Source organism: Pseudophryne corroboree, chromosome 1 (assembly GCF_028390025.1).
Source record: "Pseudophryne corroboree isolate aPseCor3 chromosome 1, aPseCor3.hap2, whole genome shotgun sequence".
NCBI lineage: Eukaryota > Metazoa > Chordata > Amphibia > Anura > Myobatrachidae > Pseudophryne > Pseudophryne corroboree.
The window spans coordinates 820,693,408-820,709,090 of NC_086444.1; the positions used below are offsets into that span (position 1 = coordinate 820,693,408).

At 46.7% G+C, this 15,683-nt stretch overlaps 1 protein-coding gene across 1 annotated transcript in view; it reads right to left on the reverse strand.

The window, feature by feature from the left end:
• Positions 1-15,683, reverse strand: part of DNAH6 (dynein axonemal heavy chain 6) — a 679,574-nt gene that overhangs the window by 344,868 nt on the left and 319,023 nt on the right. Inside the window, exon 41 of the mRNA XM_063919567.1 lies at positions 3,270-3,401. Coding sequence (XP_063775637.1) covers positions 3,270-3,401 — 132 coding nt within the window. The remainder of the gene's footprint in view (positions 1-3,269; positions 3,402-15,683) is intronic.

Consider the following 15,683-nt stretch of genomic DNA (forward strand, 5'->3'; position numbering starts at 1 on the left):
ACAAAAATCTTGCAGGGACAAGCATTTTGAATAGCCTCAGACTCTACAATTTGCAGGCTATTACATTTGTGAGTTTTGGGACAAACTCACAACTACATTTTGGGGGTAATTCCAAGTTGATCGCAGCAGGAATTTTGTTAGCAGTTTGGCAAAACCATGTGCACTGCAGGGGAGGCAGATATAACATGTGCAGAAAGAGTTAGATTTGGGTGGGTTATTTTGTTTCTGTGCAGGGTAAATACTGGCTGCTTTATTTTTACACTGCAAATTAGATTGCAGATTGAACACACCACACCCAAATCTAACTCTCTCTGCACATGTTAAATCTGCCTCCCCTGCAGTGCACATGGTTTTGCCCAACTGCTAACAAAATTCCTGCTGCGATCAACTTGAAATTACCCCCTTTGTGCGAGAAGGTGCGAATTTGATCCCGCAAATTAACTTGCACCGTATTACATTTAGCCCTAGGACTGATTTGACATTATGATAGGAGGACACCAACTGCAGGTTTACACCGAACTCACTGTAATATTTACTAAAGTTCAGGTTTTTGGTAGCGGAGTTGTTGCCTATAGAATACCAAGCAAATTCTATTATCTTCTAGAAGGTGCTAGATAAATGATAAGTAAAATCGGATTGGTTGCTATTGGCAACATCTCCACTTCTAAAAACTTGCACATTAGTAAATATACCCCTCAGCCTCTGGCCATAAGTCTTTATTACTGTCATGCTTCCTATAATATTAGTAGCAACAACTTCAGTCCACTGTGTAAATTAGTTACTCTTATCTAACAAACAAAAATGTCCAAGAATGACAGAGTTACACCGTGACTTGGAAAAAAAATGCAGAAAACTTTAATTTTAATGACTTGTTTGGCACAGAATTAGTTTGTATCAGTTTTTGTTTTACCCCCATAACTAAATTTATGATGCTACAATGGATATGACATCTGCGGTTACAGATCCAGAAACAGGATGCTTGCTGCTCCATCTGTCTGGTTATTAATGATAAAATGTGTAGATACTGTATAAACAATGAGCTACTCAAAATTGTCCATCTGGTTCCAGGTAAATATGGGTAGAGAAATGCCTCTCATTTTCCACTCAGCTGCAATGAATGAACTGACAAGCCGGCGATTCTATAGACTCGACGCTCCATCTAACAAGCAAACAATTAGTCCTTAGTACCACTTATATTTAATGTGGAATTTTAATTTTGTTCTTTTTGCACACAATCCATGGTCATTGCAGTTATGCAGAGCTTTATTGAAAAGCCATAGTTTCCCCTTATTGAAATTATCAGACAGTAGCTTCAGTTCCACAGCTGTGCAGATGTGAACTTAAATGGCTGAAAGAGTGAGTTGCTTATCCATCTTCCCACTCCCATTCTTGCATTAATGTTCAGCCAAAGCTGGGGACATCGTCAGTGACTGGAAACTGTGCATACCCGCTTTACTTCTCAGCGAGGAGACCCACACAGCTGTAGCAATTTTATTAAGTCAAGGAGGGGGGTCATAAAAACATTTCATTTTAAATATTTAGTAGCACTATTAAGCAACGACATATAGGGAATTAGGTCCTGTAAGGTATTTATGTAAACAACTATTACAGATGTGTCATCCTTCATCTCACACGCGATGTGTACGCATGCATCACATGTCAGAGTGGCCATGCCGAGCTGCGTATAGTCGCAACCTTGACTATACACTGTTATGGTTATGGGTGCGGCAGGAGCTTCCGTACACGGGTACCTTTGCTGCGGTCGGTTTAACGCAATGCAAGATGAATGAGGACCCATCTGTACGTCTAAAGCGCTGTCATGGTGACCCACTCTACTTTATATGACAATCCATGTTTTGGGACCCAATCCAGCTTAAGAAGCCCCCATGTATCAATGCTTCCAATTCTGTAACATGGAAAATATATACTTATAGTAGAGTAATTAATGAACAAGCAAAAATGTGCACTCATATTTCTTGCATGTCTAGGTAGCAGAGGGTGCACAAGTCTGAATCAACTGAAGAGAAGTACTCTTTGGATTGGGGCATTTCTAGCTAAACACATACTGGGCATACTCATATGGATTGATTTGTTCTCAAATACAAAAACAATCGCCAGAGCATTCTTTGGTTAGCACTTGGCAACAGTAGCCTAATTCATGTTTGTGCACAATGCCGATGTTCACACAACAGAGTGATTATTGGCAGATTACGCATGTGCCGCAATCGCACTGCGCACGCACCATGCTGCCTTTGCAATCGTGCGTGCACTGAGATTTTTTTAACGCCGGGTGATTGACAGGAAGGGACCATTTGGGGGAGATAGATGGGAGTGGTGGCAAAAATGTAGGCGTGTCATGACCGTTTTCAAGGTGTGCCTTCAGCTGCAATCATGTATGCAGAGAAACATGGCACGAGCGTCGCCACTGCCACGACCAGTCTGCGTAGACATAGACCTACTCCTCGCAGTCAGTGTTCCTTGTTGTTGCCTTAATGCTGCGTATGCAGTTGTTGAGGACTCCGGAGGGCGTCTATATACTTTTTCTGGTGGCAGCTTCATTTGCGATATTTATCAGTTCCGTAGCCTGAAAATTCACAGCTGCATAGCCATTAGCGTACAAACACGAATTAGGACCATATACGCTATAGTCCCTGCAAAAGTCCCATTGGAGAAAAGCGCTATAAAAACATTATAGTTATTATTCTGATTATTATCAATAAAAGAACTGGTGCTCAGAAGATGCTGCTAATCTGAAGTCATCCAATAATTTCAATGTGGCATCTATTTTGTCTTGCAGGCGCAATTACAAGTACAGAAATAAGCATGTGATAAAAATATTGAAACATATAAATATTACATACGTAATAAGCACAGAACCAACAACTTTTTGATCATGTGAAACATAAATGAGGCTTAAACAAGCATTATTTAAGAAGGAAAAAAAATAAAAAGTTGAATTAATGACGTGTTACAAAGCAGGCTATGAGATTTTATTCTTCCTCCATGTGTTTTCATAGCAAAGTCTGCAGAAGCAGAATCACTTTGCTGGATCAGTTCCTAAAGGCAGAAGAGGAAAATATACCTAAATAACCTAGAACTCACAAATCTCCCTTTATGACTCTTCTACTAATTGTACTTCAGTTGCTAAATTTTAGCCTAGGATAAAATGGTTTCTCCTTTAGACGAAAAATTGAATCTTATTATAAAGCATCTCCGGGTACACGAAATTGACTTCATTTTTTTCTGGTTGTGTTGAAGAAGCCACTGACCTGAAAAATCTGTTTAAGGCTTTGCTCAGAGGGTGTTGGCAGGCACAGCATGCTGAAGTGCCTTATAAACCGTGGCGTTACTGGATTGCGACCCCCACCTGGAGGAGCACAAGCAGCTGCAATAGTTACATCCTGAGGGAGAAGAAAATAACATCATGCACAATTTGTGTCAAATAGGACAGTGAGATGCAGACGTATAAAGCCAAAACTATGTAATGATACTGATACACATAACAGAATATCCCAACATGGAAACACAAAGCAGCTCTATGTCCAAAACAACCGATCTGCGTGAGGTTGTTGCAAGCTGTGGAATCAATTGCCCAGAAACAGGGAATATACATAAATATATATTTTAAGAATATAAAAACAATGGAAGGGCCATTACAAGTTATTATGAGCTAGTGATGTGGATAAGAAAACATTTTTGTTGCTTTATTAGGTTGAATTTTTTTTTAATTCCAGCTATACAAAAAAAACTACACACACTTATGTGTAAATGAGTAGAACACTTTAGTGTACCTCCTTTTAAATATATCCACTGACAGATTAAACCCTTGTAGCATTACCCCATCCCTATTGTCAATAGATACCCCTATTGAGAGGCAGAAGATTCCTCAGTGGAATTACGCCAACCAACCCCTCAGTGACAATAGATTGACTGTGTTACTACCCACTCCCCCTCCTGTAGAACACAGCAGAGCATCTTTAAGGGGACTGATCACCAGTCCTCCTGCTGATCTGTACTCATGGAAGGGGAGGATCAGTGGTATGGTGCTCAGAGGGTAACCTCATTTTTTGTATCTGGTACACTTTTCGTATTTGTGGCCCTATTCAGTATGGATCGCATCTGAGTTGCGATCACATACTGACAATTTTTGGGCAAGTGCGCGTGTGTAGCCCGGGAGATGCATTCGCATCTCGGTTATGCAAATGACTCTGCCTGATTGGCAGGCAGAGGTGTTCGTGGATGGCGATGCAGTGTTGCGGGGGTAGGGCACCGGAAACGGGGGCAGGTCGGATAATTTTCAGGTTGGCCGCGTAACATCACATGCGCCCACTACGATGGAGAAAATGGCGGCGGCCCAACTGCCTACGCAGCCAGGCTGCGGAGGCAGGGGGATTCCCTTATTCAGTGATGCGATTGCAACTGTATTACAATCACATCGCCCTTTGCTGGGCAGCCCCCAGCATGCGAGTGATAGCAGTTGCCATTTTGCTATTTTAGCAAAACTGCAACTGAAGCTGAATAAGCTCTTGGTGAATGTGCTCAAGAATTCAGATTGCGCAGAATGAGTTAATAGAGTTAAATGATAGATAAAGGCAACACCACTCAGTGGAATTACAGCAACCAACCCCTCAGTGGCAATAGATTGACAGTGGTACTACCCACTCTCCCTCCTGTAGAACACAGTGGAGCATCTTTAAGGGGACTCTTCAACAAAACAGGCAGCACTGGTTATGTTCTTTCTCCACGTTTCCTAAAAGTCTCAATATACAGAAGGAAACAGAAATGTCAGGGAAAATGGTATTGTTTTTGGTAGGGCAAGTTTACCACCAGTAATATATAGGGCATAAGAAGCTGTCTACGTGGAGCAGATCAGAAAAGTGCTGCAGGAAGTAGATGTTCAGCATGTTCACTTTTAATTGTATTAAGCACATGGGAAACCCAGAGGCTTTTCTTGAAGACTTGCAGACCAAAAAATACAAATGAATCACCAAAGACACTGCACACAAACTTTATATTGTTTTGAAAATACATCAGCCAAGAATACTGTGAAGTCTCCAGTACTCTCTCCCAGTGTTTCTGAATTAATAAAATGATATGTATTCTAAGTGATAGAATATTATATTCATGCAGTGGAATAACCACCGTGGGTGCAAGGGATGGGCTGCTATGGGGCCTGGGCTGCCTCCAGGACCCGCCGCTCCTCCATCACCCAGTCACACACAAATTGGGCCCCAAGGATTCAGTCTGAGTTACCCATCAGCCCGAGCCCAAGCACCCGGCCAGCCAGAGAAGAACTCTGCTCAGACTTTGAGCAGTTAATAATAAACTACAAATCCAATGAAGCCATTGAGTCCTTTACAAAGGTGGTCGCCGCTGCGGTTTCTGTTGTGTGCGCTTGGGTACAGAAGCACGGGCTGTCCAATCATGCAGTCTGTAAAGACAAGTGGCTGCCCGGGAGCACTCTTTCACCAGGGGGTTCTTGCTGCTCAGCGCTGCAGCGTAAGGTCCTGGCTTCTCAATCTCAGCACACAGTAGACAATTCAATAAAGAAGCCATTAAATGATTGTATAGAGGAGTGCAGAGCAGTACAGAGGAATGTAGAGGAGAATAGAGGAATGTAGAGCAATATAGGGGGATGTAGAGAAGAATAGAGGTGTATAGAGCAGTATAGAGGAATGTAGAGGAGCACAGAGGGGTGTAGAGCAGTATATAGGGATGTAGAGGAGCATAGAGGGGTGTAGAGCAGTATAGAGGGATGTAGAGGAGCATAGAGTTGTGTAGAGCAGTATAGAGAAGGGCTTCACAAATGCTTTCAATGGATGAAAATGTAGGAGCCAGTCTCAACTTTCTTCCCACCACAAAAACAAAACAAACAAACGAAAGTGGTTGGCAGAACAATCCCACCCCTCTGCTCTATGCCCCCCCCCCCTTATAAATAACAGACCCTGGCTATATAGAAAGAAAACTATACATTGCAGTTTTTGAACTAAATTATATGACCCAGGAGAAAGGTGCAGGAGATTAAATCATGATATAATTACAGGAGTAGAGTGTGAAGCACAGCTCTGTGATATGCAGCTGCTACACACACTATACTAGTCCATAACATGGCCACAGTTGTATGTATGTAATAAAATGGAGGGCCCCCTCATTGCTCTGCACAGCTCCTCTGCTCCAGCCCCACATTCCCCTACAGTAATAAGTGACCACATTTACACAAGTAAAAGGGTACCCCTTGCAGCCAGATTGCTAAGCAGCTACCCCCCCCCTTCCCCCCCACACACACACCCCGACAAACAACCCCCCACCCCCCCGGTCCACGGCCAAACAGGGAAAAGGGAACCCTAAGGCATAGGTCTGCAAACCCGGTCCCCATTACCCCACACAGTGCATGTTTTGCAAATAACCCAGCAGGTGCACGGGTGTATTAATTACTCACAGACACATTTTAAAAGGTCCGCAGGTGGAGTTAATTATTTCCCTTGTGATTCTGTGAGGAGACCTGCAAAACATGCACTGTGTGGGGTAAAGAGGGCCAAGTTTGCAGACCTATGCCCTAAGGGAAACCACTCCTTCGCATCCACAGCTATCCCCACCTCCACAGGCAAACAATGGCCAGACAAGTGAAAAGGGTACCCCTAGGGAGACCACCTTTCTGCAGCCACAATACTGTGCAGCTACTCCCCCTCACCCCACATAATTGAGCAGCAAATGCCATGGCCACTCAGCTAAGCAGGTACCCCCAAGCAAATCCCTCCTCTGCTGCCACCCCCCGAGCAAACACCCTCCACCCGTGGACACACCACTATCCCACTCCTAACCACAATCCCCAGCCACACAAAGACCCTCTTACCAGAGAGCAGCAGGAGTTTGCAGTCTGCGCTGGCTGGGGACCGGCAGTCAGGAACACCAGGATGGGCAGTCATCACACTGGGACTGGCAGTCACCATACGCTGGGACTGGCAGTCAGTCAGTGACGGCTCCTACCTGGGTGGAGGAAGAGTGCTGCCGCTGGCCATGCTGCCAGGTCTTAGCTGCCTTGTCCCTGTTGCCTGGGCACCGCCGACTGGGTCCCGGCACCTGTGCTATGTAGTTCACAGACACTGGGACCTGGTGCAAGAGCAGTAGCGGGGATGGTATTGCGCATGCGCAAAAAACCCTGGCTTCTATAGACTGCATCGGCTGCAGTCCATAGAAGCTGACTAGGGCTGATGAGGCAGGGTGTGGCTTCCTAAAGTCCCAATGGGAGGAAACACCTCCCAATGGGACTGTCTGTAGTGCCTGTGACTGGCAAGTAGGACTTCCAATAGTAAGTCACTACCAGTCACAGGGAAGCCAGTGCAGTCTCACGGACAGTATTGGTGGGGAGGGGGGGAGTGTAGAGCAGTATAGAGGGGTGTAGCGCATAAAGGTGTTGGATATTTTCCAATGTGTAGGGATTTGCAGTGCACAAAAGAGTTGGGACTGAAAATGAGAGGGGGCAGGACTGGAAGTGGAAATAGTAATGAGCAGAGAGGGGAGGAGTCAGAAACCAGATTAATTCTTAAATGGCATGTCATTGGTCACGTTATCCTACATTGTCCCCGCCAGCCAAAGGGATCTACTGACTAATGTCATAACTGGGGGGCAGGCTGCGGTGAAGACGGGGACTGGAGTCGGGCTTTGTGGTACTGAGAGGATAAGCAGTAGTCAGACAGCAGGTAACCTGTACTGCGCTACAGTGGGGTGTTGAGGGATTGAGCCTGCAGTGCCGGGTATGTTGGGGGTTTTTCATGGGGTGGCCAATGTGTTTTTTTCATGAGGTGGCAAATGTGTTTTTTTGATGCGCGGGCAATGTCTGTTTTTTTTACCTCTCAGTGCAAATGGAGGGGGTTGGGGGCTTTCAGGATTTTGCTATAGGGCCCACAAAGCTCTAGTTATGCCCCTGTATAGATGCAGTATTAGATCACATGTAATATGTAATATTTTTTATTTATACATGGAGACAGGGACAAAATACTTGGGGCAGTAGTCTCCAGGTCTGTTGTGCTGGGATACAGTAAGTGGATAAAGGGACAAAAAATAATAAAATATTTATTTAAAGAATGGGGCAAAATAAGTGTTTTAAATAGACTTATCTACGTTCTTAAGCCTAAATGAAATCATTCAATTACTAATAAACACATGTATATGCAGCTGCAAGGCTAATCTTCCTCGCTAGATGTTCATCGGCTGCAGATCTACAGTCTCACTGGTTACCTGTATTCTACCGTATTCAATATAAAATAAGAATTTACTTACCGATAATTCTATTTCTCGTAGTCCGTAGTGGATGCTGGGGACTCCGTAAGGACCATGGGGAACAGCGGCTCCGCAGGAGACTGGGCACAAAAGTAAAGCTTTAGAACTACCTGGTGTGCACTGGCTCCTCCCCCTATGACCCTCCTCCAAGCCTCAGTTAGGATACTGTGCCCGGACGAGCGTACACAATAAGGAAGGATTTTGAATCCCGGGTAAGACTCATACCAGCCACACCAATTACACCGTACAACTCGTGATCTAAACCCAGTTAAAAGCATGATACCAGAGGAGCCTCTAGAAAAGATGGCTCACTACAGCAATAACCCGATTTTTTTTTTTTTTTTTTGGTAACAATAACTATGTACCAGTATTGCAGACAATCCGCACTTGGGATGGGCGCCCAGCATCCACTACGGACTACGAGAAATAGAATTATCGGTAAGTAAATTCTTATTTTCTCTAACGTCCTAAGTGGATGCTGGGGACTCCGTAAGGACCATGGGGATTATACCAAAGCTCCCAAACGGGCGGGAGAGTGCGGATGACTCTGCAGCACCAAATGAGAGAACTCCAGGTCCTCCTCAGCCAGGGTATCAATTTTGTAGAATTTTACAAACGTATTTGCTCCTGACCAAGTAGCTGCTCGGCAAAGTTGTAAAGCCAAGACCCCTCGGGCAGCCGCCCAAGATGAGCCCATCTTCCTTGTGGAGTGGGCATTTACAGATTTTTGGCTGTGGCAGGCCTGCCACAGAATGTGCAAGCTGAATTGTACTACAAATCCAACGAGCAATAGTCTGCTTAGAAGCAGGAGCACCCAGCTTGTTGGGTGCATACAGGATAAACAGCGAGTCAGATTTTCTAACTCCAGCCGTCCTGGAAACATATATTTTCAGGGCCCTGATAACGTCTAGCAACTTGGAGTCCTCCAAGTCCCTAGTAGCCGCAGGCACCACAATAGGTTGGTTCAGGTGAAACGCTGAAACCACCTTAGGGAGAAACTGAGGACGAGTCCTCAATTCCGCCCTGTCCGAATGGAAAATCAGATAAGGGCTTTTACAGGATAAAGCCGCCAATTCTGACACGCGCCTGGCCCAGGCCAGGGCCAACAGCATGACCACTTTCCATGTGAGATATTTTAACTCAACAGATTTAAGTGGTTCAAACCAATGTGACTTTTGGAACCCAAAAACTACATTGAGATCTCAAGGTGCCACTGGAGGCACAAAAGGAGGCTGTATATGCAGTACCCCTTTTACAACGTCTGAACTTCAGGGACTGAAGCTAGTTCTTTTTGGAAGAAAATTGACAGGGCCGAAATTTGAACCTTAATGGACCCCAATTTCAGGCCCATAGACACTCCTGTTTGCAGGAAATGTAGGAATCGACCCAGTTGAATTTCCTCCGTCGGGCCTTACTGGCCTCGCACCACGCAACATATTTTCGCCAAATGCGGTGATAATGTTTTGCGGTTACATCCTTCCTGGCTTTGATCAGGATAGGGATGACTTCATCCGGAATGCCTTTTTTCCTTCAGGATCCGGCGTTCAACCGCCATGCCGTCAAACGCAGCCGCGGTAAGTCTTGGAACAGACAGGGTCCTTGCTGGAGCAGGTCCCTTCTTAGAGGTAGAGGCCACGGATCCTCCGTGAGCATCTCTTGAAGTTCCGGTTACCAAGTCCTTCTTGGCCAATCCGGAGCCACGAATATAGTGCTTACTCCTCTCCATCTTATCAATCTCAGTACCTTGGGTATGAGAGGCAGATGAGGGAACACATACACTGACTGGTACACCCACGGTGTTACCAGAGCGTCTACAGCTATTGCCTGAGGGTCCCTTGACCTGGCGCAATACCTGTCGAGTTTTTCCCAATGGTTTATAATCATGTGGAAGACTTCTGGGTGAAGTCCCCACTCTCCCGGGTGGAGGTCGTGTCTGCTGAGGAAGTCTGCTTCCCAGTTGTCCACTCCCGGAATTGCTGACAGTGCTATCACATGATTTTCCGCCCAGCGAAGAATCCTTGCAGCTTCTGCCATTGCCCTCCTGCTTCTTGTGCCACCCTGTCTGTTTACGTGGGTGACTGCCGTGATGTTGTCCGACTGGATCAACACCGGCTGACCTTGAAGCAGAGGTCTTGCTAAGCTTAGAGCATTGTAAATGGCCCTTAGCTTCAGGATATTTATGTGAAGTGATGTCTCCAGGCTTGACCATAAGCCCTGGAAATTCCTTCCCTGTGTGACTGCTCCCCAGCCTCGCAGGCTGGCATCCGTGGTCACCAGGACCCAGTCCTGAATGCCGAATCTGTGGCCCTCTAGAAGATGAGCACTCTGCAACCAACACAGGAGGGACACCCTTGTTCTTGGTGACAGGGTTATCCGCTGATGCATCTGAAGATGCGACCCGGACCATTTGTCCAGCAGGTCCCACTGGAAAGTTCTTGCGTGGAATCTGCCGAATGGGATTGCTTCGTAGGAAGCTACCATTTTACCCAGAACCCTTGTGCATTGATGCACTGAGACTTGGCTCGGTTTTAGGAGGTTCCTGACTAGCTCGGATAACTCCCTGGCTTTCTCCTCCGGGAGAAACACCTTTTTCTGGACTGTGTCCAGGATCATCCCTAGGAACAGAAGACGAGTCGTCGGAACCAGCTGCGATTTTGGAATATTGAGAATCCAATCGTGCTGCCGCAACACTACCTGAGATAGTGCTACACCGACCTCCAACTGTTCCCTGGATCTTACCCTTATCAGGGAATCGTCCAAGTAAGGGATAACTAAAATTCCCTTCCTTCGAAGGAATATCATCATTTCGGCCATTACCTTGGTAAAGACCCGGGGTGCCGTGGACCATCCATACGGCAGCGTCTGAACTGATAGTGACAGTTCTGTACCATAAACCTGAGGTACCCTTGGTGAGAAGGGTAAATTTGGACATGAAGGTAAGCATCCTCGATGTCCCGAGACATCATGTAGTCCCCTTCTTCCAGGTTCGCAATCACTGCTCTGAGTGACTCAATCTTGAATTTGAACCTCTGTATGTAAGTGTTCAAAGATTTTAGATTTAGAATCGGTCTCACCGAGCCGTCCGGCTTCGGTACCACAACAGTGTGGAATAATACCCCGTTCCCTGTTGCAGGAGGGGTACCTTGATTATCACCTGCTGGGAATACAGCTTGTGAATGGCTTCCAAAACTGTCTCCCTGTCAGAAGGAGACATCGGTAAAGCCGACTTTAGGAAACGGCGAGGGGGAGACGTCTCGAATTCCAATTTGTACCCCTGAGATATCACCTGAAGGATCCAGGGGTCTACTTGCGAGTGAGCCCACTGCGCGCTGAAATTCATTGAGACGGGCCCCCCACCGTGCCTGATTCTGCTTGTAAAGCCCCAGCGTCATACTGAGGGCTTGGCAGAGGCGGGAGAGGGTTTCTGTTCCTGGGAACTGGCTGATTTCTGCAGCCTTTTTCCTCTCCCTCTGTCACGGGGCAGAAATGAGGAACCTTTTGCCCGCTTGTCCACGAAAAGACTGCGCCTGATAATACGGCGTCTTCTCATGTTGCTTCCAAATGCCGTTTGAAATCCGCATCACCTGACCACTGTCGTGTCCATAACCCTCTACTGGTAGAAATGGACAACGCACTTAGACTTGATGCCAGTCGGCAAATATTCCGCTGTGCATCACGCATATATAGAAATGCATCTTTTAAATGCTCTATAGGCAAAAATATACTGTCCCTATCTAGGGTATCAATATTTTCAGTCAGGGAATCCGACCACGCCAACCCAGCACTGCACATCCAGGCTGAGGCGATTGCTGGTCGCAGTATAACACCAGTATGTGTGTAAATACATTTTAGGATACCCTCCTGCTTTCTATCAGCAGGATCCTTAAGGGCGGCCATCTCAGGAGAGGGTAGAGCCCTTACAAGCGTGTGAGCGCTTTATCCACCCTAGGGGGTGTTTCCCAACGCACCCTAACCTCTGGCGGGAAAGGATATAATGCCAATAACATTTTAGAAATTATCAGTTGTTATCGGGGGAAACCCACGCATCATCACACACCTCATTTAATTTCTCAGATTCAGGAAAACTACAGGTAGTTTTTCCTCACCGAACATAATACCCCTTTTTGGTGGTACTCGTATTATCAGAAATGTGTAAAACATTTTTCATTGCCTCCATCATGTAACGTGTGGCCCTACTGGAAGTCACATTTGTCTCTTCACCGTCGACACTGGAGTCAGTATCCGTGTCTGCGTCTATATCTGCCATCTGAGGTAACGGGCGCTTTAGAGCCCCTGACGGCCTATGAGACGTCTGGACAGGCACAAGCTGAGTAGCCGGCTGTCTCATGTCAACCACTGTCTTTTATACAGAGCTGACACTGTCACGTAATTCCTTCCAACAGTTCATCCACTCAGGTGTCGACCCCCTAGGGGGTGACATCACTATTACAGGCAATCTGCTCCATCTCCACATCATTTTTCTCCTCATACATGTCGACACAAACGTACCGACATACAGCACACACACAGGGAATGCTCTGATAGAGGACAGGACCCCACTAGCCCTTTGGGGAGACAGAGGGAGAGTTTGCCAGCACACACCAGAGCGCTATATATATATACAGGGATAACCTTATATAAGTGTTTTTCCCCTTATAGCTGCTGTATCTTTAATACTGCGCGTAATTAGTGCCCCCCCTCTCTTTTTTAACCCTTTCTGTAGTGTAGTGACTGCAGGGGAGAGCCAGGGAGCTTCCCTCCAACGGAGCTGTGAGGGAAAATGGCGCCAGTGTGCTGAGGAGATAGGCTCCGCCCCCTTATCGGCGGCCTTATCTCCCGTTTTTCTATGTATTCTGGCAGGGGTTAAATGCATCCATATAGCCCAGGAGCTATATGTGATGCATTTTTTGCCATCCAAGGTGTTTTTATTGCGTCTCAGGGCGCCCCCCCCCCCCAGCGCCCTGCACCCTCAGTGACCGGAGTGTGAAGTGTGCTGAGAGCAATGGCGCACAGCTGCAGTGCTGTGCGCTACCTTGTTGAAGACAGGACGTCTTCTGCCGCCGATTTTCCGGACCTCTTCTGTCTTCTGGCTCTGTAAGGGGGCCGGCGGCGCGGCTCTGGGACCCATCCATGGCTGGGCCTGTGATCGTCCCTCTGGAGCTAATGTCCAGTAGCCTAAGAAGCCCAATCCACTCTGCACGCAGGTGAGTTCGCTTCTTCTCCCCTTAGTCCCTCGATGCAGTGAGCCTGTTGCCAGCAGGTCTCACTGAAAATAAAAAACCTAAAACTAAACTTTTCACTAAGCAGCTTAGGAGAGCCACCTAGTGTGCACCCTTCTCGTTCGGGCACAAAATCCTAACTGAGGCTTGGAGGAGGGTCATAGGGGGAGGAGCCAGTGCACACCAGGTAGTTCTAAAGCTTTACTTTTGTGCCCAGTCTCCTGCGGAGCCGCTGTTCCCCATGGTCCTTACGGAGTCCCCAGCATCCACTTAGGACGTTAGAGAAAATCTTTTTACTCACACACAAGGCCATTAACCAAACTACACCAATGTACATCTCTTTCCTTATCTCAAAATCTCTCCCAATCCAACTTTCTCTGACGTCCTAGTGGATGCTGGGTACTCCGTAAGGACCATGGGGTATAGACGGGCTCCGCAGGAGACTGGGCACTCTTAAAAGAAAGATTAGGTACTATATCTGGTGTGCACTGGCTCCTCCCTCTATGCCCCTCCTCCAGACCTCAGTTAGTATCTATGCCCGGCCAGAGCTGGATGCACCCTAGGGGCTCTCCTGAGCTTCCTAGAAAAGGGCTAAAAGATATTCAATATATGATTATTGGAATAAAAGATGATTTGCATATCACTGATGACTCATCTGTCCCTGACACGAGAGTACACATGTTAAGGGGAAGAATGCTGAGGTAAATTTCCCTCCTCTCATGAGGAAAAAGAGCGGGAATCTCCAGACAAGAGACGGCAGCTTCCCACAAGAGAATTCTCAGGCTGTATCCTTTCCCCACTAGGGCCAGGATGTGTTGAGAATCTTCCCCTTGGGTGTCCTGTTTGCACTAGCTATTCTCAGGGATCCTGCAGATAGTGTGCACATTCTAGTATACTACCCAGACCGGCGATTGTGTCGGCATGGGTTTATAGCGCTGTGGCAGCGTGGACAGGTACCTTATCAGCAGAGATTGAGACCCTAGTATGCATATAAATATTTGAAGATGCTGTCTTAAGTGATAGATATATAATTATAAAGCATGCCCAAAGGGACATGAGTATACTGGGTCCTAGAGACAAAAGCTATGTCGATTTCTGCTTGACGTGTCCTGTAGAATATACATTGGACAGATGATGCCGACTTAAGAGGCATATGGAAGGCTGAGGATTGTGTGGAGAAAGGTTCTCGGGCCTGGTCTCCACAGCTATAGCTGGTAATTCTGATATTTTGCCTTATATTCCTGCACAGCCTAGGAAAGCACGACATTATTAAATGCAGCTTTTCGAATAAAGAAACAAGAAAGTCTGAGGTGCGTCCTTTCTTGTCAGAGCGGGGGGCAGAGGAAAGAAGCTGTACAACACAGCTAGTCCCCAGGAACAGAAGTCCTCCCCGGCCTCTACAAAAATCCACCGCATGTCGCTGGGGCTCCACAGGCGGAGCTAGGCCCGGTGGGGGCACGCCTTCGTAAGTCCAGCCACAAGTGGGTTCACTCCCTGTTAGATCCCTGGGCAATAGAAATTGTATCGCAGGGATACAGGCTGGACTGTGAGAAGATGCCCCCTCACCGAGGACCCGGCGGGCTTCCCCCCAAGAGAGGGAGCCAGTGTTAACTGCAATTCGTAAATTGTATCTTCAACAGGTGGTGGTCAAGGGTCCCCTCCTTCAACAAGAGGGTGTTATTATTCGACCATGTTATAAATCCGAAACCAGACGGTTCGGTTAGACCCATATTGTATTCAAATCCCTGAACATATACCTGAAACGGTTCAGGTTCAAGATGGAATCGCTAAGAGCGGTCATTGCAAGCCTGAAATGAATCGGGACATAAGGGATGCATACCTTCGTGTCCCCATTTATCCACCTCATCAGGCGTACCTCAGAATTGCGGTACGGGATTGTCATTACCAATTTCACCAAGGTAATGGCGGATATGATGGTGCTCCTGCGGAAGCAAGGTGTCACTATTATCACATACTTGGATGATCTCCTCATAAAAGCGAGATCAAGAGAGCAGTTGCTGGACAGCGTATCACCTTCTCTGGAAGTGAAACGGCAACACGACTGGATTCTATATATTCCGAAGTCACAGTTGGTTCCTACAGCTCATCTGCCTCGCCTAGGCATGATCCTAGACACAGACCAGAAGAGGGTTTATCTCCCGATAGAGAGAGCTCAGGAGCTCA